Below are 24,247 nucleotides of genomic sequence, written 5' to 3'. Positions count from 1 at the left end.
ATGAGTCTCTGTGGCGCAATCGGTTAGCGCGTTCGGCTGTTAACCGAAAGGTTGGTGGTTCAAGCCCACCCAGGGACGATTTTCTCCCCCTCACAGATAAACAATGTGGCCTATGGGTTAGTTATGGATCCTGGGTTCACTCGAGCCTCCAACCCTTGAACTAACAACTCCATCGATCGTGTCAGCACTGACAGCTCAGTCAAATGGTTTTGTGTACAATGTCCATCAGACACTTTGTCTTCCAGATGCTTCAGCTCCATGTCGGGTTCTGCAGAACCACTGAGGCCAGTTCTAAAATATCATGACACAGCTTCTATGAACACGTGAATCAAAAGTTATCAACACTTGACATCACATTTAAATACTAACCACACAAAGTAAAGTTCGTATTGCACGTGTTTGTTGACGAAAGGCTGATGACGTATGAAAATAAACGACAATACATTTCTAAAAAACTATCAATTTGTAGATTCTTATTTTCTTTACATGTGGAAGCAGAGGAGACACATTCCTAAATCCTCATCATGAACTTTTACACTTTAAAAGAACACGAGGAGTCGGGTCTGTTTTTGAAACGTACTTCCGCTTTCTTCAAAACAGGAAGTCCGTTAACACGATCAACAACTGAATCCATTATCTCAGGTTAAATCAACCTCTCCGTTCTTCTGGGTTAAGCCTCGTGTGTGTTTGTGTAGTTTCGCTCCTCGTGTGTGTGTGTTTGTGTGTGTTTGTTTTCTCTAAAGTGAAAGTTGGAACTCGTCGGATCCTCGAATCTGCTGCTCGGTGAGTTTCTCCGGATTTACCCTCCCACTTCACCACGTGTCCGACGAGACGTCGTGTGTTATCGTTGTGTACATGTTGCACTTTATTGTGGGTGTGTGAATGTCTCGTGTTATTTTATTAATCATTGTTTTTGGATAATGGAGAATTGAGAGGCAGCATCGGTTCCCATGACACCCAAACCCAACAGCTGCCTTCACTGTCGCTGGTTATTTCCACATGTGTTTGTTTCGACTCATCATCCTTATTCTTATATTTAAAATGTAAATATATCTTTTTTGTTATTGTAGTTTCTGTTTAGTCAGCATTTTGATTTAGTATAGTATCCTAAATTTCCCTTGGGTCAATAACATAACTCTATCTATCTATCTATCTATCTGTCTGTCTGTCTGTCTGTCTGTCTGTCTGTCTGTCTGTCTGTCTATCTATCTGTCTGTCTGTCTGTCTGTCTGTCTGTCTGTCTGTCTGTCTGCTCACATTCAGGTTCATCATTGCCATCATCAGTACTTATAAAGAAGTTGTTTAAAACAGTAGGCATGTATTTAAACCCTTATAATCTACCTGGAGATTTTCCTTCACAAGAACTTAAAGAACTTTAACTAACTAACTTTAACATACACAAAAAATATAAAACAAACTAGAGGAAGTAAATCTGAAAAAAGCGTCATGTGTCTCCTTTAAGTCGCAGTGAAGTTCGTAGAAATTTCACACTCATTTGCAATCAAATGGTGGCGCTGTGTTTTTGTACAGAACTTGTGAAGCTGGTTGCTGTCCCTTAACTTCCTTCTCTGTCTCATTTCTCCCACAGGCTGAAGCCAAACATCTGGAGGAAAAAGTTCAACGATGTGAGAATGCCCACACTGTCATTTGAAGAACACCAGTATGAATCATGAGCTCGTAGAAACGTTCAGAAAGAAACTAGACAACCTCACGATCTCAGGTAAAAGACATTAAATGAAGCCCCTCGAGCATGTGGCTGATGTATTTCTGAGCTTCATGATGATTCGCTGTTGTTCGTCTTTAGATTACCATGGCCTCAACAGTCCAGGTCTTACCTGTTATCTGAACAGTGTGCTCCAGCTGCTTTTCATGACTGAGGACTTCCGAGCTTCAATCAAACGGTTTGTAGTCTCACTTTTTTAGAGATGTTCTTGTATTTTGAGACAAATCAGATAAAATTAAGGATCTGGAGCAATTCTCCTGAGGACAATATCGCCAGCAAGCTCCTCATCCTCTTTTAAATCCCTCTTGAAGACACACATGCTCTCTCAGGACTCGGAGTCTGATCTTTAAAAAACGTTTTAACCTTTTATTACCCAAAGTTTTAATCCTGGCTCTGATTTTCCAGACTATTTGATTCATTTTAGAATATTTTACTTTGACTTTGACTTATTTTAAAGCTCATTAATGAATAAAAACAGAGATTCCAGGAAGTCACTGTTCAAAGGCAAGAAATATTCAGAAATAAAACTCATCTAACTTTTGTCAAGAAAGCAAGAAATGTGTAAAATAATCCTTAAAATTAGAAATAATTTGATCAAGGTGAAGATATGAAACAAGTGCAGTTCACATGAACAGATTTATATTCAATATCCTGTTAAATAATGTGATTAACATGTGATAAAGCTACATATTCTTCTCACTGTGCTTCAGGTGCTGCAGCAAAGACTCAACAACTATTGACGCTCTCCTGAAAAAACTGTTTGATGACTTAGAGAGAAGTTTGGCTCAAACACATTGTCTAACAAAAAAGCTGGGGATCGTAGACGGTGAGTTTAGATTTGAGGCATTTCGCTGCAGCCGCAGAAGCAGAATACATCTTAATAATGAAGAATCTTATTGTCATGTCCGCTCCCTCCAACGCTCAGTGTTCAAACAACGTGACGCCGCTGAGTACTTTGAGAAGATCCTGTGTCTGACCAGTCCAGAGGCGTCCAAGGTAGAGACACATTCATGTTCTTGCATTGTGCTATGTAGTTCTGAAACCCTGTGGATACAAGAGCACACTTGTCTGGAGAAGGATAGTACAGACAATAAGTAAGCACAGAAGTACAGTAATTGAGGTAAAGGCATAGTAGATGGTACAGTAATGGTATAAAGTGATTTTTAGTGTATTATTCCTTTAACAGAATCCAACTGAACCTCTGCTGTATCTTTTGTGTGCAGATATTTAAGGGGCAGCTGAACCATAAAATCACATGTGTCTGGTGTAAGAAGACGAACGACTCCAGGGGCTTCTTCTGGATTCTGCCTCTCGCGGTGGAAAATTCAAGCCGTCAAACCTACAGCGTGGTACTGTGTCATATTTTAACAAGAATGGGAGAAAGTGTATTTTTCATTTAAAGTAAAAAATAACAAGAACATGCAGAATGAATAAATATAAAACGTTTACAGGAGCGAGGGTTGATGGCGTTCTTCAGTAAAGAAAAAGTCTATGGGGAAAACAGGATGTACTGCACCCAGTGCGATAAGAAGCAAGACGCAGTCATCGTGAGTCTTTTGATCTGTATTGGATAATAGTTGAGTTTGTGACTTGTGACTTGTGACATTGTGTAATGCTGATGTTTCCACTTTGTGCTTCAGGACTGTGAGATGACAGAGAACCCAAAGATTCTCGCCCTCCTGCTGAAGAGATTTGCCTTCGACTACGGGTGCAGACAGTTCGTCAAGCTTCACTGTGAAGTCGATGTGCCCCAAACCTTGCACATGCAGGTGTTTCTTTTAGATGAGTATATATTTTACATTTTGCGGAGAATTCGTTTAATTTAACATTTCTTAAATCGGTTGTTTTATTTCCCTCTCTGCAGGACTGCAAATATGACCTCTACGCTTTAGTTCACCACGTTGGGAATCTCACAGGAGGTCATTACACTGCAGAGATCAAATCTTTTGAAACGGGGGAGTGGTACTGCTTCGATGACGACATTGTTGACATGGTGAGGAGGCTTGTCTTTTCATTTCCTGTCCAATTTACTGATGCTAACATAAAGTCGAACAAATCCGCATTTGAGTGACTGATATTCTTCTATTCTACAGGTCAAACCACTCTTTGGATCTGGAAACTCAGTGAGGTAAATTGCCTTCATCTTAACCAGAAATAGGCTTTAAATTCAGTGGCGGTCAGATAAGCTAGTATTGTGTTCAGAATCAGAATCCCTTTATTGTCCCACAAACGGGGACATTTCTTTGTCACAGCAGCAACAGGACGTAAGTTTTTTAAAAACAATAACAGTAGTGAAAAATAAACAAGATAATTTAAAGGTAAGAAAATAGAAAGAATATACTGCTATATACATATGGACATATTCAGGGGTGTGGCAGTGTATTTACTAGTGAGATAAATAATAAATATGGGTATTTATAAAAATTGTATACAGATGTATGCTACTGGGAGCAGTGATTGTAGAGTCTGACAGCAGCAGGAAGGAAGGACGTTACAAGTCTGTTCTTTGTTTATTCCCTAACAATTAATCTAGCACCAAAACGAGGTTCATGTTTAATTAATCAGCCCAATCTCTTGACTAGAACTTCAACTGCTTCACTGGTGGATGTTACCCATGATCCCTGGCTTCCTGAACCAGAAGATCTGCGGCTGTAACAAATCCACCAAACTCTGTTTAGAATTCTTCATGTTTAAAAAGTTTCCTGCTGAATATTGGATATGACTATATGGATATTATTAACTGATCTTCGCACCAGCTCAGCAAAGTTACACAGAGAAAATCCAGATGTTCGGGGTGAGGAGTGGGAATGAAAGAAGTAGAGCCCAACCGATATGTCACTAATATCTGCATCAGCCCCCACAAATCCCAGTAAGATGCACCATTTACTTGCAATCAAACCTGGGACCTCTTTGATGCAAGTGTAATCTGCAGTGATTCCACTCAGGTTTCTGTGCCTTGCTCAAGTGAAATGAATTAGTTTTGTTGTTTATTCTTCTCAAACCAGGTCCTATACAGCGTATCTTCTCCTGTACAGGAAGGGTAAGCACATGCAACACATTTACTTTTTAGGTGATGTTTAAAATTAACGTTTTAGTTTGGTACCGCATGTTTGGATATTTACATTTCTGTGTTTTTTAGATCAGCCCAACTTGACATTTCTTGGCTGTTGCTGACTTGAAATGTAGTTTGACTCCTTGCTTCGTCTGTACACACCTGCTGTTTGTGTTTCTCAATAAAGTGACCACTCAACCTGAAAATGCTGATGAAGTCGATCAGGAAGTTCAATGTGCACAAGCAGATGTCGACGACGAGGCAGAGGGAGAGGAGGCTCCTGATCCTCATCGTACACCGAGTGATGAAAGTTGCAGCGGAAGTGAAAACGTGCATCACTTGAAGAAGAGCTGCGGCGACTCTTCTGGGAAACTGCAACAACAGCCAAACCAGGGAGAAGCGTGGGTGAGACGACACAAAGACGCTGAAGTAGATGGACACATGTTGCTGACAGAAAAGTCACATTTTTCAAATTCGCAAAAAGAAGGAGGTTTTGAGTCAAACAGACGACGTCTGGAAACAAACTCGGAGCACATCACAACACACTTTGTGGACAGTATGTTTGAACTAACCCATAATTACCAGAATAAGACAAGAAAGGACGACGATATTACCTGGGACAAGAATGGAGAAGACAACAGATGGAGAACGACTGGCAGCAGCCCCAGAGTCCGACCGTTAGAAAGTAAACATGTGAAAAATAGAAGGGAGGTAGGAGCAGAGATAAGCATAGACGGAAAAGATATCTTAACTCCGGGTCACGTTCTCCCCATTCACTACATCAACTGCAGAGTGAATGAACCTGCTGACCTCAGGACACATTCAAGCAACGTGAAGAGAAACGACGGTGAAGGCTGGAAACTGGAGGCCACGCAAACTGTGACAGCTGGAGAAAAGACTGCACATGAGAGGAAGAGAGAAAGCATTAAAAAGCACAAGGAGACAAAACAGAAACAGCCGTGGAGGTGACACGATAAAGTTTTATTTTCAAGTGATACGTTTGATTGGAAGTGGATTTCAGACATGAACTCGAAATTCTCTGGTCTCTGCAACAGAGTATTGTGAAAAAAAAGTTATAATATTACAAGAATATAGTCGTACATTTATTTTCCACAAGCAGTCTGGTGACACCCGAGTTTAAAACCAAGTATCTACATTCCTGGATTTGAACAACGGGCAAAAGTCACATGCTTCATGTGCATATATTTTTATATTTATATTTATATTGTTACATTTGAATACTTGATTTTCTTATCTTCTTCTACTTAGAGATGTCTGACATGCACCAACAACACCAAAACAGATTCCATGTATGTGTAATCTTATGATTCAGTATTTTTGGTCAAAGGTTCAAACACGAGATATCATGTTGCACAGTTGTTAAACACGTCCACACCTTCATACCAGGAAATAAAGAATGACTCTCTGAATGTTTGTCTCCTTTGTGTTTTGATCTTAATCTCAGCTGTGATTGGCTCAAGCTGCTGACTGAAGACTGGACACCTCCTCCTGTGATTCACTGCACTGAGATCAGTTACGTTTACTTCAGTCTCGATGCTCTTACAAGAAATCACGTGGCTGAGAGAAAGTAACTTGTTATTAGAGCAGCTGTTCTTTATGGAGTCAAGGAGTGGTTTCTTTATTCACAGTAACGAAACTGAAAATGTGAAGCAGCTCTGGTCTCAGGCCAAACGCTGCTGCTGGAACATCAGGGGATTTCTAGCCGACATTTTAGTGACAACATTAAATGAGGTCGAAGCAGGAAATGCAGTCGCACACTGGATGTTTTTGGTGATTATGAAGTTATGAATCAAGATATTTTATTCCCCTTTTATTTACAGATCAATTTTACATTTCACAACTGAAGATACGTCCCTAACATCAGCTGTATCATGTACTGACGGTAACCTCGTATATAGTCGCCATCTTGTCTTATGTTCTAAAACTGTTCTTCATTTTTATTTCTCTTCATCCTTATCCCTCTTCTTCGACTCGTTCTGAACTCTTTTGTTTTGCTTGTTTTAACCAGTTCTTTCTGATTCAGAATTGGTTTCTTTTCATTTTCTCTCTGTGATGTTAAAGCACCTTGAATCTGTGTGTGAATTTGCTTCATGGCTCATCATTGATCTTTATGATTCAGTTCACTCTGGCCTGTTAATCAAGATTATGAACATTATGAAAGTTTGACCCGTTTGCAGCTTCACTACATATCAATACAGTTTTTGAAATACTATGTTCTTTTATATTTTATTATGCAGGTAAGAGACATGAAATTTGTGCTCATTTGAAAGAACCTTTATTAAGTGATACAGTTGTAAACGATTTACTGTCAGAGAGCAGAGATTAGATCATTGTGTATTGAACATTATAGGATAATACAGGAGATTCGTTATTCGTTTCAGTTTAAGTGAGAAAATATAAGTCAAAACTTTTTCTTAAAGCTACAGTAAGAACATCAGTGAATAGGAAAAATCACAAGAAGGGTACAGCCTGCACAGCAAGTGTGTCTATATGCATGTTCCCTGTTAGTCGTGGTGCCACACAGGTATGGAAGTTTGTCTGGGGGCCACGCCATCTCTGCAGGGGATGAAGTAGGAGCTCGTCTTCAGACACTCGGTGGTGAGCTGCAGACACACGAAGCAGAACTCCACCTGGCAGCGAGGACAGATGATGTTCTTGCAGCCGCTTCTGTCGTGTTCCACGCGCTGACCGCAGGTGGGGCAGGCCCGGATGGAGGGAACCTTGTCCACGCCCTGCACTTGAGGGAGAGTCGTGTCCTTACACTTCTGGAGGAGCTCCAGGTTGTGGTTGACGCAGCCGTCGTTGTCGCAGCGGTCAGAGCGTGGCATCGGGCCTTTCCACTTCTTCAGACACTGCCAGCAGAACATGTACTGCTCCACACTGTCCTCCTGGCAGACTGTGCACGCCACACAGAGGTTAGTCAGGTCTTCTCGCTCCACATAGGTCTTGCAGCCAGGACACTGTTAGAAAGGAATCATTTGGAGATGTTGTTTGATGTGAAGATTAATACCACTCTCATACTTTGGGGTTATTGGAATTAAAGTTCAGGAGCACACCTCCACCACTGCTCTTCCCGTCATATTTATACATCCTAATAATTTCCTTCCTTCTGTCTCTTCTATCGTCTCTAAAAGGGGCCCCTGGGGGTCCATCAGGCTCGGAGGCAATGCAAGATCTTTCCTGTAGCCATGACCCCCCCCCACATCAATCAGTCTGTATCTTTTCAAAGGTAAAGACGACACTGGGACACTCACTGCTTTGAATTCACAGAATTCCACGGCAGCCATACGAGCGATGTTCTCTTCGAAGTACGCCATCTCTTCAGTGGTCAGCACTGCCAGCTTGCGCACCTCCTGATAAGACCACTCTTTATTACACAAGCTGCCGTCCTTTAAAGCGGGGCACTTAAATTTGTACTGGCCCTGAAATCAAAAGAAGAACACATTAACCGGTCAAAAACATGATGAGCCTAAATCAGATTGACATTACAAGAGGTCGTAAATTCATCTTGTAAATTTGTTTACGTATGATTATTAACAAATTCATGAAGTTATGGAGCAATATCTGTGCAATGCAGCTAATATACAGCTGAGTATTCAATCTTCCATCTACCTGAGGGAAGTAGTTGGGGGACAGGCGGCTAAACAGTGACTGAAACTCACTGTAAAACACCAATAAATCTCTGTGATTCACTGCAACTAAAGAAATGATTTGTTTAGGAGACAGTTTCTGGGTCTGAGTCTTCTAACGTGGAGTAGAAGCCTGTGAAAGTGTGATGGTGGACAGTACCTGATCCAGGAGGCTGCGACACCACCCGGTGAGGGACCCTGGGGTGACGGCATGACCACACGACATCTCTGCTCGGAGACACAAGTCTCCTTCTTCTGGGGCTTCAGGACAACAACAAGAGCAGACAATGAACTCTTTAAAACCCCTGCTCAGATCTGCTTTCAATACGTGACAATGTTATTTACTATCCATGTTTTTTAGTCTTTTTAGTGTGTCCTTCCAAATCCTATGTCAAGTGTCTTTGACTTTCTGCTTTACAAATAACATCTATTGTTATTATTCATAGACCAGGAGCAGTTGTTCATAATGATAGCAGCACCAGTAATAATAATAATAGTTTGAGGATAAAAAACATGAACACAGTGCATCCACTTTGTTTAACTTAATGAAAGTAATAAACATGAATCCTCAAAATAAATGGTCAATAATTAAAGTCTCGGTTCTTACGCATTGGATCTAGATCGTCAGGCCTGTTAACGAATTTCAGTGTGGTGTCCTTGGGGTCGAATCTCTTCTCCTCTGTGGTCATCTTGAACTCAGCTCCTCTTTGTCTGACGAGCGGAGACCGGAGTCTGCGGCTGCTCCTGACTCCTGCTCCTGACTCCTGCTCCTGCAAAACCTTTCTGTTTCAGCTTCAGGAGCTCAGGGGGGACGGCGAAACGGAAAGTGCGTGTTTCGACCCGGATGAAAGTGAAAGCATCTCCCTGTGTTTTCTGTCCCCACCCAGTTACTAATCTAAAAACCAGCCTCCGCCGACAACAGAGGCAGAGCAGATGGAAAGACTGCAGGCGAGTTGTGCACTGAGCTAACAGCAGAGAAATGGGCAAAATCTTCCAAGTCGTTGTCATCGGTTTCAAGGGCGAGAAGCTTATCATCGATTTGTGTAACACGGACGAGCAGATGCAGAGCATGACGGTCCTGCAGCTGAAGGAGAAGATTCTGCAGAAACTTCCCCATAACGCAGGTAAACGCTCAAAGTGAGATTTAAATCAACCCACAGAGCTGAAGAGAGTCTGTCACTTCATGTTTTTAAATGAAGGAGGGGAACATAGTCTCTGAAAGTTTCCTGTTGTTTGTCAGTCAGTTTTCATGAAGCATGTTGTTGAAGCAGGAGCGTTTTAAAGGCCCAGTGTGTCAGATTTACGTGGAAGGGACCTATTGGCAGAAAGTCAACGTAAAATAAGGAGAGGGTGAGGTTGGGGGGGGTGCAACTTCAACACTAGATAACACTGAATTCTACACACTGGACCTTTAAGGGATTTATCCTTCATTTTTCACTTGGGGTATAAATGTAATGCTAATAACTAATTCCTGAACTATAAGCTTAAATATGACTTACTGTGTGTGTGTGTGTGTGTGTGTGCAGAAGAGGAGAGTGTGCGACTGATCTTCACAAACCTGATGTTGGACGGAGACTACGAGCTGCTCTCCAAATTTGGAATCCAGCACATGTCCGAGATCCAGATGGTGCTGAAGGTTCCTGGAGGACTGACAGCCTGACAGGGACGACCTCCTCCTGTCCCACCACTGGGATGCTTCATGAAACTACTTCCTCTTTTTATTCCCATTAGACTTTTAATAAAGTTGTGCCAAGTTGAGTTGAAACATGTTTGAAAAGCTGCTGATGCATTAAATAAAACCATGTTCTCTCTCACGTCTCATGTTTGATCAATGTGCGGGTATTAGGAGGTTAAAGTAAAGCCTCGAGACTCTTTAGCAGGGCATTAAATACAGGTAAAAACAATTACTTTACTTTACTACATCCAGGAGGAACAGGTAGTTTAACTGAAGGTGCTTACATGGATCCCTGCAAAGGCTCTATCGACCTCCATCAACAAAACAAAGAATAATAATGTTTCTATTGCACAAAATTAGTTTCATACACGGTCAAAGGAATTTAATTTTCTTTTTAATTGAATAACCGTCGACATATGGTAGAAAACACACATATGGGTTTATTCAGATTCAGACTTTTTATTCATCCCACAGAGGGGAAATGTCCTTATTGCAGTTGCATAACACATATGTAGAAAAAAATGAAAAATATAAACATAAAATTATAGTTATATGCATATAAATAGAGGAATTTCAAAAAATGGGTTCAATCCACAAATGAGTTCACAAGTTTCATGATCCTAGAGCATTTAATTACTTAATAGTTTAGTTAATTCATAGTTAAATTAATTATTTTAGGCAGTGACTTTCATTAGTTTTAAGTTATTCATTTGTAAATATTTTTTATGATTCCTTCATGTTTCCCATTAAATTAACTTTGTAACAGTGTATAACTTTATATAGTCTTGAATTTATTTGTAAATAAATGTATTAATGCATATGTATTTTCCATTATTTATTAATTAACGAAATAATTTATTACCATTTCCTTTACACTTGTGGTCCACCATGAAACTCAGAGTGACACTTTAACTTCAGGTTCTTCCTGGAACATGTCACAGTTTGTCTCAGACAAAACTGCTTTCAAAGACTATTTTTAGAGCTGTGTACTGAAAAATAATCTTCAGCTTCCTTGTAGGAGACTTGTTTCTCATAAGAGGTGTCTGCTTATTATTATAATTGTGTAACTCTTAATGTCTCAGAGACACACAGAGCAGCAGGATGCCAGTCAGTGTCTGACTTGAGGTGAGAGTGTATTTGTGTTGATTGGAAACACAGTTGTGATTGATTTGTTGTTTTGAGCAGCAGATAAACTGTGGTGACTGGTAAAGCTCGTTTCACAGTGGTTGATAACTTTCTCTTATCCAACCTGATCTGTGGCTTAAAGGGCGTTTCATACATATCATCCAAGTTTCTTATAAATCATATGATCCTGAACGCAGCATTTCAGCACAAGTGAAAGAGAAAGTGTTCTGAGGTGGATGCAGGAGAAAGAGAGACTGTGTGTGTGTGAGTCGATATTAAGCAGAGGGAGAGTTGTGTGAACCTCACAGCTGAAGGTAGGCTCATTGTATTTATTTATTATTGATTGATTCATAGTTCTGAACAGTAGATAAAGTGCAGCTCCCTGTGCATCAGTGTAGAAGTGACTGATCATGACGAGCTGGTTTCACAGTGAACAGTTCTCCTCTGCAGGTAAGATCAACATCTTGTTCTCTGCAGTGATGGTGTGAGACGTTCCTGTAGCTTTCATGCATTTGATCAAACTCTCCTCCCAGCAGCTGATAAAAAGTATCATGGCTTGTTCAACCAAGGGGCCACATGTTACCTGAACAGTGTGCTGCAGGTGCTGTTCATGACCAGAGACTTCAGAGAGGCTGTGGAAAAGTGAGTTACAAAGTCCAACTCATAATATGTTAATTTTCAATAAGTTCACCTTTGACTCTGGGTCTGATTATTGTTCAGGTGCACCCCTGATAACACTGACACCAAGTGTATTGATCATCAACTCAAAGACGTGTTTGTAAGGTTACTGAAACAAACAGCACACACTGATGAAATCACATGGAAGCTGGGCATCGACAAAGGTACGTGACAACATGTTGCCTTAGATCCAAACCATTTTAATGAGTTCTCATTAAGCTCACATGGAGTTCTGTGTTCAAGAGATTGACCTTTAATATTCCACAGCTACTGATCTCCTCTCCTCCCTGTTCAGTGTACGAGCAGCAAGATGCTGCCGAGTGCTTCGAGAAGATTTTAGCTCTGACCAGTTCTGAAGCATCACAGGTAAACACGCCATCAGTGCTGAAGTTGAACATGTGAATTCCATGTTAAGTAACACTTGTTTGTGTTTTCAGATGTTCCATGGAGAGTTGACACGCATGATCACATGTTCTCGGTGTCACACAGAGAAAAGCACAGATGGGAGATTTTTGCATCTTCCTCTTGAATTGGTGGATTCCAACAGTGAATACTACAGAGTGGTGAGAACCTGGCAGCAAGTTTTCAGATATCTACCAGAGGATCATTTTGATTGTCGTGCAAATCACCATGAACAGCAGCATTTGTGGCACAGTCCATGACAGTTTCATGTGTTTCATTAGGTGCATGGCATCAAGGAGTATTTCCGAACCTCGTGTTTCAGCGGAGACAACCAGATGTACTGTGAACACTGTGACGCCAAATCTGATGCTACTATCGTGAGTTATGAATCATGTGCACTAAAGGACTATAACAAGATGACAACAATACAACACATGTTTCATTCAGGAATGTGTGATGAAGGATCATCCAGATGTTTTGGTGCTGCTGCTGAAGAGGTTTGACTTTGACTACTATTACATGTCATATGTCAAAAACAACCGTGCGGTGGTTTTCCCCTGCTCCTTAGAATTCCAACAGGTACAGTCTGTATTTTATTCTGTAGTATTTTATCACAACACATTCATTTTTCACTGCTCACCCTGTTTTTCCCTCTGGTGATCAGAATCAGACGTATGAGGTGTATGCGTACGTGGAGCACTTTGGTGATCTTAGAGGTGGACATTACACAGCAACGATAAAGTCCCAGGACGATGAGAGGTGGTACAACTTCAATGATGGCTGCGTCACGTTGGTAAGAACTTTAACTGAAGTTTTAATCCTTTTCCTGATTCATTGTGTCATGTTTGTTTAATCTTGTCATCAACAGCTTATTAACCAGCCGTTCCGACATGGTGACGATGAGAGGTTAGTTTTATTTCCATACTCTCTGTACTTAAGGCATTGTGTTTTCAGATGGTCTGTCCGCCCTATACTTGTGTACACAATATCTCAAGAACACCCTCAGGGAATTTCTTCAAATTTTCTTCTTTACTTGGACTCGAAAATGAACTGATCAGATTTTGGTGGGCGAAGGTCAAATCCTCTCTTGCCTATTGAATGCTTTGTCTTAAGAACATCTCGAAAAATCCTTTCACACGTGGCACAAATGTTCACTTAGACGCACAGAAGAATGGATTCATTTTGGGAGGTCAAAGGTCAAAGGCCAAGGTGGCCTCACAAAACATGCTTTTGGCCTCTTTATCAGATATTTAAAATCTGCATCAAGGGAACTACAATATTAATAATAATGGCTTCCATTTATTCAGCACCTTTCAAGGGAGCCAAGGATGCTTAACTCAATCACTCCATTTTTTTTACCAGTTGTCACGGGTACTCAAAAATGAAGTGAAGAGATGTCAGTGGTCGAGGTCAAGTTCTCGGTGACCTCATGTGATTCTGTAAAACAAATGCACGTTGACTGAAACTGCACTGGTTGATGGAGGCCCACAACCACTGGGCAGTGACTCTAGTTTTATTTATTTATTGCATGGGTGTTGTTACAGGTGGTCTAATTGTTACACCATACCCCCTGTCTAAAACATTTGTTTTACTGTATTTGAAAATGACCTTTATTTCTTCTTACACCCCTCCCCCCACTATAGCTCCGAGAGTGTTTATCTCCTCTTTTACAGGAAAAAGAAACGTAAGACACATGTATTTTCTTAATGCTCATACATCAGGGTGTTTGCCAATTGGCTTGAATTAATTTGAATCCTGCTTTCTAAGTCCACATTGCAGATGTTCATACTCAAGGAATCAGTGAGGTGCTCACCAATGGAGGTTCTCCTCCGCCGGCTGCCGGTGACGATGAGGACGAGTGTCCATACGTTGAGCAAATGACAGAGCGAGAGGAGTGTAAGGAGATGGCAGAAGTTTGTAAAGAAGAAACCAGAATTAAAGACAACGTCAGTGTCGGGTCTGCAGGAGTGGATCCCATTTGTAATGTGGAGGATCAGGACAATGGAGCTGGTGTCAGGCAGAGGAAGCCATTCAATGATCAGGAGTGTAATGAGGAAAGCAGTGACACGTGTGGTTATCTTCCAGATGAAAAACAAGAGGAGGATGGGGGGGGGATGATGCTGGATGAGGAGGAGGGAGGAAAGGCAGAAGCTGAGGATCAGGCAGAAGAAGGAAGAGGACTGTTGTCTGTAGAGGCTCAGCTTGAAGAAAGCGTGGAGGACATGGACTGTGACAATGCAGAAATAGATGATGTTACACAGGGGACAGCAGATATTAATCAGGATTTGAAACCTGAGGCCAGCGACAGGGATGCAATACATGATTGTGTTAATGAAAAAGATGAGGTGAGAGAAGGGGAGGGGAGGATATTGAATACAAAGATGGACTGGGATGGAGGTGATGAAGGGTTAGAAAAAAACAAATCCATTGACGGTCATGCAGAGAGCCAGGAAATGGAAGACTTTCACGATGCTAGAGAGACACTCAATGAAGATCAGGGAGATAAACAGGAGCAAAATGCAGGAAATGACGAGGCTGAACAAGTATCCTCGACCAAGCCTTACTGTAGTGAAGGTGTGCAAGATCAGGCCGAGGGGAGGTTAGATGATGTCGGACAGAACGACCCAGAGGAGACGATTGGTGTCTCCCACACCACACATGAAGATGTCGGTGTCGAGGAACAAGCCGAAGAAAATAAAGACTCCTCTCAATCAGGAACGGAAAAGCTGAGGGAGAACGAAGGAGGTGAAGGTGTTGAAAAGATGGTGAATTCTCAGCCAATAGAAAGAGCTGGACTGAAGGACGCTACAGCAGAGGGGGGAGGTGGGTCAGAGAAAACAATACTATACGTGGAGATAATTGAAAAGGAGATCCTGGAAACATCTAGTGGTGTTACAGTAAGAACTGTGAGGAAACGGATACCAATAGAAAAGAAGCATAAAAAGATAAAGACAGACTAATGTGAACCAGACTTCAGAGTGGGATCAGATTACTTTCAGAGATAAATAAATAAATGACCCTGACTGTAACGTGTAATGTTGTGTCATAGAAAAGATTGTGGCAAGAACTTCAACTGTTAAACTTCATTGAGATTTAATTTTTTTTAACTTTTATTGTGTTGTCTTGTTTTCTATGTTACTGCCTCAATTAACAATTGTAAACATAATTGTCAGGAAGATCTATTGGATTTTAGGGTTTATTGTCTTTGAAACTGATGGATTGTGTCTTTGTTTACCTCATGTCACTGGAAGGATTTAAATGAATATCAATACATTTGTGTTTAATAATGATGATAAGGACATACACAACATAAATAATAAGGATCAGGGATTTATTGTACTGCCTTGTTGTCAATTCTCAAGTCAAATCAATTCTATTTCCATACCCGTAAAATAAAAACCTTCTTCTGGAGTGTGATCACTGATGAATCTGAGAGTAGAGTCATTTTCTCTGATTACGTTTTTATATTGTGTTTTCCAAATTCCTTTAAATTTGCTTTTTTTATTTAGCTTTTCATTTCTGTTGCTCAATGCTTAAAAAAATGTTTTCTTGACACTGCAAGGTTCAAGGACAGGGATTTTTGTCTGCAACAAAATAAGGAACAATGATTATTTCTTATAAAATAAATTCCTGAAACTGCAATTTTGTTAAATTGAGTTAAATAACTGACTTTTGTTTTAACTTCAAATCTCTCCATGTGTATTGTGAGGGTGTTTGAACACAGTTTCACAATAGCCTACATGTGTGGTGTTGCTATAGGGATTTTGTAATATGCAAAATATTAAGAATTTCTATTGTAGATAAGGTTTTACACTTATATATGAGCCCCTAACATGAATGTACAATATCACACTGTAAAAAATGTTTCCCTCCTGTACAACTGCGTCATAGAGTGTCTCAAAAATAGATTGAGCTGCTTAAGAAGCTTCACAGCAGCTTGGGATGTTTTATCCAACCTGATTATTGGCTTAAAGGGCGTTTCATACATATCATCCAAGTTTCTTATAAATCATATGATCCTGAACGCAGCATTTCAGCACAAGTGAAAGAGAAAGTGTTCTGAGGTGGATGCAGGAGAAAGAGAGACTGTGTGTGTGTGAGTGGATATTAAGCAGAGGGAGAGTTGTGTGAACCTCACAGCTGAAGGTAGGCTCATTGTATTTATTTATTATTGATTGATTCATAGTTCTGAACAGTAGATAAAGTGCAGCTCCCTGTGCATCAGTGTAGAAGTGACTGATCATGACGACCTGGTTTCACAGTGAACAGTTCTCCTCTGCAGGTAAGATCAACATCTTGTTCTCTGCAGTGATGGTGTGGTATCATGGCTTGTTCAACCAAGGGGCCACATGTTACCTGAACAGTGTGCTGCAGGTGCTGTTCATGACCAGAGACTTCAGAGAGGCTGTGGAAAAGTGAGTTACAAAGTCCAACTCATAATGTGTTCATTTTCAATAAGTTCACCCTTGACTCTGGGTCTGATTATTGTTCAGGTGCACCCCTGATAACACTGACACCAAGTGTATTGATCATCAACTCAAAGACGTGTTTGTAAGGTTACTGAAACAAACAGCACACACTGATGAAATCACACGGAAGCTGGGCATCGACAAAGGTACGTGACAACATGTTGCGTTAGATCCAAACCATTTTAATGAGTTCTCATTAAGCTCACATGGAGTTCTGTGTTCAAGAGATTGACCTTTAATATTCCACAGCTACTGATCTCCTCTCCTCCCTGTTCAGTGTACGAGCAGCAAGATGCTGCCGAGTGCTTCGAGAAGATTTTAGCTCTGACCAGTTCTGAAGCATCACAGGTAAACACGCCATCAGTGCTGAAGTTGAACATGTGAATTCCATGTTAGGTAACACTTGTTTGTGTTCTCAGATCTTCCATGGAGAGTTGACACGCACGATCACATGTTCTCGGTGTCACACAGAGAAAAGTACAGATGGGAGATTTTTGCATCTTCCTCTTGAATTGGTGGATTCCAACAGTGAATACTACAGAGTGGTGAGAACCTGACTAGAGCCTGAACAGCACATTTTAAATAGCACATTTTAAATTATATATAAATTAATCACATATCCCATTGGCTTTACCTAAGTAATGTCTCCTTCTGGAGTCCACAGATAAATGTTCCTGCACTGCCCTCTCCTGGAATTGTTGAATACCTTTAAACCTGCTTTGTCACCTTTAGCACTCTTGCCATCATTAATGGCTTCAGGAGCCAGTTTCATGTGTTTCATTAGGTGCATGGCATCCAGGAGTATTTCCAAACCTCATATTTCAGCGGAGACAACCAGATGTACTGTGAACACTGTGACACCAAATCTGATGCTACTATTGTGAGTTATGATAAAACTTGCTCTGATTTTCTAATGGCAGAAAAGAGACTTTATAAAGGAATTTAAAACAACATGACAACAATAAAACACATGTTTCATACAGGAATGTGTAATGAAGGATCATCCAGATGTTTTGGTGCTGCTGCTGAAGAGGTTTTACTTTGACTACTATTACATGTCAAAAGTCAAAAACAACCGTGCGGTGGTTATTCCCCACTCCCTACATTTCCAACAGGTACAGTCTGTATTTTATTTTGTTGTATTTTATCACAACACATTCATTTTTCACTGCTCACCCTGTTTTTCCCTCTGGTGATCAGAATCAGACGTATGAGGTGTATGCGTACGTGGAGCACTTTGGTGATCTTAGAGGTGGACATTACACAGCAACGATAAAGTCCCAGGACGATGAGAGGTGGTACAACTTCAATGATGGCAGCGTCACGTTGGTATGAGTGGTCACTTTGACTTTTTTTCATCTGCGTATTTGTATGACATCTAATTTTTTGTTATTCTTTCCATCAACAGCTTGATAACCAGCCGTTCCAGACCAGCAGAACTGAGAAGTAGGTTTTCTTTCGTCTTTTCTTTCCCATCAGACGTTTTTGCTGAACATGAAAATTACTTTCTTTTTCTCATTCATCCCATCAGATCCCTGAGTGTTAATCTTCTATTTTACATGAAAAAGAAAAGTGAGATATTTCTATTATTCTCACTCACATGTAGCGTGGATCGCTGCTTTAAATGTGTTTGTTAATTGTTTTATTTTAAACCTATTTTCTAGCTGCATACTCCAGAGAGGTGATCTCTGATGGGTTCTCTCCACCTGCAAACAGAGGCGATGTTACCGATGTCAGACTGTTCTCAGTAGGAACCCAACTTGGAAAAAGCAAAGAGGATCAGTATTGTGAGCGAGGAAAACAGAAACCTGTTTGGAACAGACCACAGAAGGGTTTCATTCAGAACAGAATAGATCCTGAACACAACCATAAAAAAGAAGCCAGAAACAGGCCTCTGAAACGTGATTATCCTCGGGATTGTGTGGAGGGACCGAGAGATAATGAAAGAACTGATTGTAAAGAAAAGAGAAAATTATGGAAAGGGACTGCAAAGCACCTACAAGATGAAGGATTGGACACAGTTGATGATGATGAGGGAGGTCAACAGGAACAATATTATGTTGGTGAGAAGAAAAAGAGAGAGGGTGAGAGGAAGGAAAAAGACAAGAAAGAAGGACGTACTGGGGAGGGAAAACGACACACTGTCAAACATGGTTTGTTGTTAAAACCTGGAGGCTTAAGGAGGATGTACAAAAGAGTTCAGCAACACAAAGAGGAGAGGAGGAATGTGAAGAGAGACAAGGATAGGAGGAGAGGAGGTGATGAACCTGCACAAGAGAAAGTAGAGAAAAGGGTCAAAGAGAATAGAAATAAAGGAGATGCTCAGTATAGTCAAATGAGACAATCAGACAGGAGGAGACAGGCAGAGAACCAGGGGGACAGCAGTGCTGGATATGAAGAGGGGGTTAGGAAAGATAGCAGTGAGGTGATGAACAGATGGAAGAAAACTGTGGAGAAAACCCCACAGAACACTTCAAGGAATAGAGAGACAATCAAAAGACAATCTGACCCGAAACCAGATGGAAGTTCGACTCTGACGAAGGGCCTGAGCAGCATGAAGGTGAACGAGTCGCCTTCTCCAGAGTCACAGCAACGCAGAGCTGGAAACACACAGGAGGAGAATGAGACAAGCGCTGCTCCTCAGTCGATAGGAGAACATGCAAAGAAACCAAAAAACAAGAAAAGGACACCTGGCTGTTTTTTTTTTTTCCAAAAAAAAGACCAGAATCCAGATTCGGAATAAGAGAAAGTACACGAGTTGTCCGAGATAACATGTTAGACTTCACATGGCTGCATGTCAAAGTGGTGATTATACATTAATACATTAAGATCCCATTAATGTCTATTTCATTTTGAGTTTGATCATCACACTTTATTTTGAATGTGTTGTCTGTCTCTGCTGCTTTGCTTACTTGTTAGTTTGCTTTTCTATTTACTTAGTATGAAAATATACATCAATAAATATACATCAAGTTTATTATTATTGTGAGCTATTTTATTGAGTGTCTGGATTTTCTTCTTCTTCTTCTTCTTCTTCTTCTTATTATCATTATTATTTCACTAAAGACAACCCGGGGATAAAAAAAACACAAAAACCTACCAAGGGCGAAGGCTGTTGCCAAGAACTGGCTCCTCGGTCTTTCCGTAGCGCGTCATCTCCTTCTTCCCTGTCAAACATGGCCGCCATCAGGAGCGGGGTGACACCGGGCTGCCTGGCGAGAAGTTTCCTGAGACGGACTGGCAAACCGAGCCGGGGCAGTGGATCCCTCTCAGACCCGTGGAGCCACGTAGGTTACCTCCAGCGATCCGCGTCTGCGGCTTTTTTTCCTGCTTCTGAAATAACGACGTAAACAGTGACTTCCTGCGGCTAAACTAGCTAGCCGGTTAGCATGCTCGATGCTAGCTAGCTGAGCGTGTGCACGTCTCCTGTGACTTTGACAGCAGCAGCAGCCTCACACAACATGAACACACCTGTGGCTTCACCGGGGTTTCAAACCAGAACAACGCGGGGTTCAGATAGATGCATTAACACATGCTAACGATCACCTGGAGAGAATTAGTACGTTATTGTGTCGGATGTCACTGGAGCTGTGGCTATGCTACAAGCTAAGGAGGGTTTACACCTTACCTAGCTGTAGCTAAACAGAATGTACACAGTATGTATACTGTATAACGTTGTGGTTTAACCCTTACCAAGCTGTAGTTACACAGTATTCACACATGTACAGTAGCCACTCAGGTCGCCTAGTGTGGTGTAAATGACCTAAATCCCACTAGAGGTCGCTGTGTCTAAAGTTGAACCTGCTCCACACCTGAGACTTGAAGATCAGCTGCTGATGATTATCCAGATAAATTACAACACAACATAGATTAAAATACATAAAAAAGGAGAAACATATATACATTTTAGTCTCCGACTTAAAGACAGCAATAGCAATGTCTCTGCTGTGGGGATTTGAGACATAGTATTTGATAAAACCAAGATAATTTCATTTTCAGAGTCACTGTGCTGACAAGTAAATGGAAACATATTACATATGATTTCTCAGGGCAGATTGGAAAGTGTTGACTCCTGCAGCCACAAACATTTCACTCGCACCAGTCCATCTTCATAGATTAGTGTTGTGCACAAATATAAGTTCTTGCAGAATAACGTGACAAGTGAACTATGAAATGTTCATCTGATTAGCTTGGCAGCAGATAAGTGACACAGTAACAACCTCAGAATTTTTCGTCAGGTTGTAGTTTTATTGTGTGAAGTGTCGACCCAACTGACTCTGACCCTCGGGCTTCCACACAGCGGTTGCTCCAGAGATCCTATCTGCACACGGTGATCGAGTGTCGGAGTTCGACCACCAGGACCCTGCTGGGCTGCAGACAACGCGGGAAGTTCCTCTGGGTGAACGCTGTGACAGTCAGACACAACAGCTCGCAGGTGATTGGTCGTACACGAGCTGCTGTAGTCCAGCTCATTTGGATGTCAACATTCTTACTATACTGATACTTAATGAGTATCGTTATTTCCAGATCCCACCTGAGGATGGATCAGCAGCAGCTCCAGTGGTGGGAGCTCCTTACAGTTCTCCAATCCTGGAGTCCACCCCTGTCTCTCTGTCCGCTGACCCCACCCCTATCTTCGCACAGCCAATCACTGAACAGGTTGAGACCACATCTGGAATTATATCATCTGTCCCAGACCTGAACACCTTACGTTAACGATGTTATTATATCTTTAAATATGTTTTCAGCTTCCAGTTGAAACCCTTTCCATGGCCGCACCAATAACAGAGAGCGCCATTCCTTCTGCCATCTTGAATTTGTCCCCTGAGCTTGTGTCCACTGACTCCACCCCTGTTTTAACGCAGCCAATCTCCGAGCAGGTGGCTGATGCTGCACCCACCGCAGTGGAGGTCCTTCAAGCTGCCAACACAGAAGCCACTCTAGCAGAGCTGGGACTGGCTGCTCACACACCTGTGGGACTGATCCAGAACATTTTAGAGTTCATGCACTTGGATTTGGGTTTGCCCTGGTGGGGGGCCATCGTTGTAGGTAAGCACGGCGCTCAACAAAAGCAGCACAATGTGTTTAATATCCTGCTCCCTTTTTCATTCTCTTCCTCCTCTTTGAATCTCGTACAGGAACAGTGATAGCTCGTATGGCTGTGTTTCCAGTCATCGTGAAGGGCCAGAGAGAGGCGGCCAAGCTGAATAATGTACTGCCTGAAATGACCAAACTCACAACCAGGATGACGGAGGCCAAACAGAGTGGAAACAAATTTGAATGTAAACTTAAATTGTTCTCTCGCTCCGTGTGCGTGCGTGCGTGCATGCATGCGTGCGTGTGTGTCCCCAATCTGATCAAGTTGTCATGGCGTTTGTTTTCATGTTGCAGTTGCCAAAGCCTACACAGACCTGAACGTGTTCCAAAAGAAACATGATGTGAATCCTCTGCGTGGCTTCCTGGTTCCCCTGGTGCAGGTCAGTTTGTCTGTGATCGTCTCCACCATGGATGATTTTATCCCTCTCTGTTAGAAGAATAATCCCTGTACATATTCCCAGAACTGATAACTTTGAGATACCAATGATTGATACCAACCTAAAATGTATTTGATTATGGAATCATATCTTCAAATTTTTACACTTTGTTTCTGTTTTTCACTATGATCAAGACAAATCACTCATCTGTCTCTTCCCTCAGGCACCCATCTTCGTCTCGTTCTTCATCGCACTGAGGAAGATGGCTTATCTGCCGGTGCCCAGCCTGCAGACAGGAGGTCTGCTCTGGTTCCCTGACCTGACGGCAGCAGATCCTTTTTATATTCTACCTATAGCCGTTACTGGAACCATGTTCTTCATCCTGGAGGTGAGACAACACAAAAAGACACGTTAGTTGTTATGATCATTGTATAAACTTGATGTAAATGTGCTTCCCTTGTAATAAACATGTTGTTTTCTCTCTTTCAGCTGGGAGCAGAGTCTGGTATTGACAACCCCAATCTGAGAGCCATGAAGACTGTGTTCAGGATCATGCCTTTCGTCATCCTCCCTCTCACCATCAACTTCCCCACGGTCAGTCACTCGTCATTTTTTTGTTACCGTTCACCTCACAACAAAAAGCAGCTTTCTAACAGTACAACTCTTCTTTTCTCGACTTCAGGCGGTGTTCACTTATTGGCTGACCTCTAACTGCTTCTCCTTGGGACAAGTGGCTCTGCTCAGACACCCAGTGGTCAGAGAGAGGCTGAGGATCCCAGAGAAGATCAAACACCCAGAGTCTGCTCTGCCCCAAAGTGATGGATTCCTCTCAAGCATGAAGAAGGGTTGGTGTTATTGACATGCAGACATCTGATGTTTTGGATTTTGACTCTTATGTTAAACTAGAAAGGCATCCATTGTTTGATTCATTTAAAAAAATTAATTAAAAAAAAAGCCAGGGAATTGAAACACTGATTCTTTCTTCTCTGTGTGCGTTTCCAGGCTGGAAGAATGCTCAGTTGGCTCAGCAACTGGAAGAGAGAGAGAGGAGGATCAAAAATCACCTGGACCTTGCTGCTAAAGGTCAGTAACCTCAGCTCGTTGTAGCAGATTTACACCCTCGTTTAGATTTGTTTGTTTTGGTTAATTTCAATTAAAACTGAACTGATTAGCACCAAACTTGGAGTTTTCTTTTTTTAGTAAAACTGTTAAAACTGTGTTCCTCAAATGTGTCATATATTCTTCCATGGGTGTTAAATGAAGTATTTACACACTTTTGGTTGCCTTTTATAGACCAGACAGTGAAACACTTATTTGAGACTTTGATTAATCTTGGGTGAAAATTCTTTGTTGTAGTTTCACGTCAGGCAAGAGTATTTTATGTTCCATTTTATGTGTTTTAATTAAACCCATGTGTCACAATTGCCCCCTGGTGGCCGTTTATCCGCCATGTCAGTGGATGGAAATGGACTAAAAATTCAAAGTTCACATTAAATAAATAACTTTTCTCAAAGATGGTTTCTGTGATTTTACGTTGCTCTTTTCACACTGATGTTTGTTCAAGTGTTTCCTGTAAGTTTGGTTTTAATTAGTAACTTGATGTTATAAAAAAAAAGGGAATAAAACTTTATGATTGAATGACTCCTGATTGGTGAAGCACAGCAGCGCATAGATACGTATTTCCTTCAAGTCTTTCTGTCCATTTTCTTCACAGGTCCACTGAGGCAGACTTTTACCCACAATCCTCTCCAGCAGACGCCTCCTGTAGCTGCAGCATCAGCGAAAGACAAGCAAGCTCATGACAAAGACAGACCATGGAAGGACACTATTGGATAAATCTGACTTCCTCGTAGCTTTATAGTTTTAAATCTGCGATAAACACATTGTAAATATTTATGGATTGAAGAGCGGACAGGTTGAGACAGTGTATGTATTATTCTAATTAAAATGTCAAATCTGCCTTAAAACAACCTTTGTGGTGTGAACATTGTCTTTATAT

At 41.3% G+C, this 24,247-nt stretch overlaps 6 protein-coding genes and 1 non-coding gene across 49 annotated transcripts; 6 read left to right on the top strand and 1 right to left on the bottom strand.

The window, feature by feature from the left end:
* The first annotated feature begins 4 nt into the window (after positions 1-4).
* Positions 5-78, top strand: trnan-guu (transfer RNA asparagine (anticodon GUU)). Its single transcript has one exon. It is a non-coding gene; the product is annotated as a tRNA-Asn (tRNA).
* A 477-nt stretch (positions 79-555) lies between these two features.
* On the top strand, positions 556-6,205 carry LOC109634706 (ubiquitin carboxyl-terminal hydrolase 50-like). Of its 6 annotated transcripts, XR_011239982.1 has the most exons (13): positions 556-783; positions 1,589-1,720; positions 1,805-1,901; positions 2,434-2,549; positions 2,649-2,719; positions 2,947-3,072; positions 3,175-3,270; positions 3,364-3,492; positions 3,588-3,716; positions 3,817-3,851; positions 4,306-4,592; positions 4,729-4,763; positions 4,963-6,205. XR_011239982.1 is itself a non-coding variant. In XM_020095397.2 (12 exons), the coding sequence occupies exons 2-12, from the start codon at positions 1,663-1,665 to the stop codon at positions 5,742-5,744; spliced, it is 1,674 nt and encodes a 557-aa protein (XP_019950956.2). In that variant the 5' UTR covers positions 556-783; positions 1,589-1,662; the 3' UTR covers positions 5,745-6,205. The 6 variants fall into 6 exon arrangements, 3 of the variants coding, with proteins under 3 accessions (XP_019950956.2, XP_069375221.1, XP_069375220.1); XR_011239981.1 differs by having other exon boundaries at positions 4,306-4,763; XM_020095397.2 differs by lacking the exon at positions 4,306-4,592.
* An 850-nt stretch (positions 6,206-7,055) lies between these two features.
* Positions 7,056-9,523, bottom strand: LOC109634778 (probable E3 ubiquitin-protein ligase RNF144A-A). Its single transcript, XM_020095469.2, has 4 exons — positions 9,033-9,523; positions 8,586-8,686; positions 8,051-8,218; positions 7,056-7,756 (listed from the first exon to the last, which is right to left on the bottom strand). The coding sequence occupies exons 1-4, from the start codon at positions 9,112-9,114 to the stop codon at positions 7,301-7,303; spliced, it is 807 nt and encodes a 268-aa protein (XP_019951028.2). The 5' UTR covers positions 9,115-9,523; the 3' UTR covers positions 7,056-7,300.
* LOC138406574 (uncharacterized) lies at positions 9,252-10,239 on the top strand. Its single transcript, XM_069519131.1, has 2 exons — positions 9,252-9,549; positions 9,952-10,239. Exons 1-2 carry the CDS (start codon positions 9,405-9,407, stop codon positions 10,083-10,085), a joined length of 279 nt encoding a protein of 92 aa, XP_069375232.1. The 5' UTR covers positions 9,252-9,404; the 3' UTR covers positions 10,086-10,239.
* Positions 10,240-11,172: 933 nt separating this feature from the next.
* LOC109634797 (uncharacterized) lies at positions 11,173-15,733 on the top strand. 16 transcript variants are annotated; one of them, XM_069519084.1, is made up of 12 exons: positions 11,173-11,539; positions 11,619-11,675; positions 11,762-11,867; positions 11,946-12,067; positions 12,199-12,269; positions 12,341-12,466; positions 12,587-12,682; positions 12,753-12,884; positions 12,970-13,098; positions 13,174-13,211; positions 13,949-13,989; positions 14,073-15,733. In XM_069519084.1, the coding sequence occupies exons 2-12, from the start codon at positions 11,636-11,638 to the stop codon at positions 15,263-15,265; spliced, it is 2,094 nt and encodes a 697-aa protein (XP_069375185.1). In that variant the 5' UTR covers positions 11,173-11,539; positions 11,619-11,635; the 3' UTR covers positions 15,266-15,733. The 16 variants fall into 16 exon arrangements, with proteins under 16 accessions (XP_069375185.1, XP_069375192.1, XP_069375188.1 ...); XM_069519091.1 differs by having other exon boundaries at positions 11,207-11,539; positions 12,171-12,269; XM_069519087.1 differs by lacking the exon at positions 11,619-11,675 and adding an exon at positions 11,676-11,709 and having other exon boundaries at positions 11,419-11,539.
* A 595-nt stretch (positions 15,734-16,328) lies between these two features.
* LOC109634730 (ubiquitin carboxyl-terminal hydrolase 47-like) lies at positions 16,329-19,751 on the top strand. 21 transcript variants are annotated; one of them, XM_069519109.1, is made up of 12 exons: positions 16,346-16,451; positions 16,531-16,587; positions 16,670-16,720; positions 16,799-16,920; positions 17,024-17,122; positions 17,194-17,319; positions 17,559-17,654; positions 17,758-17,889; positions 17,975-18,103; positions 18,183-18,220; positions 18,306-18,346; positions 18,439-19,751. In XM_069519109.1, exons 4-12 carry the CDS (start codon positions 16,888-16,890, stop codon positions 19,515-19,517), a joined length of 1,773 nt encoding a protein of 590 aa, XP_069375210.1. In that variant the 5' UTR covers positions 16,346-16,451; positions 16,531-16,587; positions 16,670-16,720; positions 16,799-16,887; the 3' UTR covers positions 19,518-19,751. The 21 variants fall into 21 exon arrangements, with proteins under 21 accessions (XP_069375202.1, XP_069375219.1, XP_069375200.1 ...); XM_069519103.1 differs by having other exon boundaries at positions 16,378-16,451; positions 17,052-17,122; XM_069519101.1 differs by having other exon boundaries at positions 16,329-16,451; positions 16,568-16,720; positions 17,052-17,122.
* A 16-nt stretch (positions 19,752-19,767) lies between these two features.
* oxa1l (OXA1L mitochondrial inner membrane protein) lies at positions 19,768-24,218 on the top strand. 3 transcript variants are annotated; one of them, XM_020095684.2, is made up of 11 exons: positions 19,768-20,061; positions 21,075-21,209; positions 21,302-21,433; positions 21,523-21,823; positions 21,913-22,056; positions 22,166-22,251; positions 22,472-22,636; positions 22,738-22,842; positions 22,931-23,093; positions 23,251-23,331; positions 23,963-24,218. In XM_020095684.2, the coding sequence occupies exons 1-11, from the start codon at positions 19,951-19,953 to the stop codon at positions 24,082-24,084; spliced, it is 1,545 nt and encodes a 514-aa protein (XP_019951243.2). In that variant the 5' UTR covers positions 19,768-19,950; the 3' UTR covers positions 24,085-24,218. The 3 variants fall into 3 exon arrangements, with proteins under 3 accessions (XP_019951243.2, XP_019951245.2, XP_019951244.2); XM_020095686.2 differs by having other exon boundaries at positions 19,870-20,061; positions 21,655-21,823; XM_020095685.2 differs by having other exon boundaries at positions 19,870-20,061; positions 21,640-21,823.
* Positions 24,219-24,247: the final 29 nt, after the last annotated feature.

The sequence above is a fragment of the Paralichthys olivaceus genome, chromosome 22 (genome assembly GCF_024713975.1).
Source record: "Paralichthys olivaceus isolate ysfri-2021 chromosome 22, ASM2471397v2, whole genome shotgun sequence".
Lineage (NCBI taxonomy): Eukaryota > Metazoa > Chordata > Actinopteri > Pleuronectiformes > Paralichthyidae > Paralichthys > Paralichthys olivaceus.
The sequence above is the reverse complement of the archived record's forward strand: the minus strand, read 5'-3'. Positions and strand labels throughout refer to the sequence as shown.

What these genes read in the sequence shown, in the direction of transcription:
- LOC109634706 (XM_020095397.2), top strand. Translation starts at nt 1,663, where the DNA reads ATGAATCATGAGCTCGTAGAAACGTTCAGAAAGAAACTAGACAACCTC. An exon ending in GGATCTGGAAACTCAGTGAG is followed by an intron (nt 3,852 to 4,728) that starts GTAAATTGCCTT and finishes TTCTCAAACCAG; the next exon opens with GTCCTATACAGCGTATCTTC. An exon ending in TCTTCTCCTGTACAGGAAGG is followed by an intron (nt 4,764 to 4,962) that starts GTAAGCACATGC and finishes TTCTCAATAAAG; the next exon opens with TGACCACTCAACCTGAAAAT.
- LOC109634778 (XM_020095469.2), bottom strand. Translation starts at nt 9,114, where the DNA reads ATGACCACAGAGGAGAAGAGATTCGACCCCAAGGACACCACACTGAAA. An exon ending in TGACGATCTAGATCCAATGC is followed by an intron (nt 8,687 to 9,032) that starts GTAAGAACCGAG and finishes GTTGTCCTGAAG; the next exon opens with CCCCAGAAGAAGGAGACTTG. An exon ending in AATTCTGTGAATTCAAAGCA is followed by an intron (nt 7,757 to 8,050) that starts GTGAGTGTCCCA and finishes CCTTTCTAACAG; the next exon opens with TGTCCTGGCTGCAAGACCTA.
- LOC138406574 (XM_069519131.1), top strand. Translation starts at nt 9,405, where the DNA reads ATGGGCAAAATCTTCCAAGTCGTTGTCATCGGTTTCAAGGGCGAGAAG. An exon ending in GAAACTTCCCCATAACGCAG is followed by an intron (nt 9,550 to 9,951) that starts GTAAACGCTCAA and finishes GTGTGTGTGCAG; the next exon opens with AAGAGGAGAGTGTGCGACTG.
- LOC109634797 (XM_069519082.1), top strand. Translation starts at nt 11,636, where the DNA reads ATGACGAGCTGGTTTCACAGTGAACAGTTCTCCTCTGCAG. An exon ending in CCAGTTCTGAAGCATCACAG is followed by an intron (nt 12,270 to 12,340) that starts GTAAACACGCCA and finishes TTGTGTTTTCAG; the next exon opens with ATGTTCCATGGAGAGTTGAC. An exon ending in CCAAATCTGATGCTACTATC is followed by an intron (nt 12,683 to 12,752) that starts GTGAGTTATGAA and finishes TGTTTCATTCAG; the next exon opens with GAATGTGTGATGAAGGATCA.
- LOC109634730 (XM_069519098.1), top strand. Translation starts at nt 16,548, where the DNA reads ATGACGACCTGGTTTCACAGTGAACAGTTCTCCTCTGCAGGTAAGATC. An exon ending in CAGACCAGCAGAACTGAGAA is followed by an intron (nt 18,221 to 18,305) that starts GTAGGTTTTCTT and finishes TCATCCCATCAG; the next exon opens with ATCCCTGAGTGTTAATCTTC. An exon ending in ATTTTACATGAAAAAGAAAA is followed by an intron (nt 18,347 to 18,438) that starts GTGAGATATTTC and finishes CCTATTTTCTAG; the next exon opens with CTGCATACTCCAGAGAGGTG.
- oxa1l (XM_020095684.2), top strand. Translation starts at nt 19,951, where the DNA reads ATGGCCGCCATCAGGAGCGGGGTGACACCGGGCTGCCTGGCGAGAAGT. An exon ending in TCTCAGACCCGTGGAGCCAC is followed by an intron (nt 20,062 to 21,074) that starts GTAGGTTACCTC and finishes GCTTCCACACAG; the next exon opens with CGGTTGCTCCAGAGATCCTA. An exon ending in GTGGGGGGCCATCGTTGTAG is followed by an intron (nt 21,824 to 21,912) that starts GTAAGCACGGCG and finishes AATCTCGTACAG; the next exon opens with GAACAGTGATAGCTCGTATG.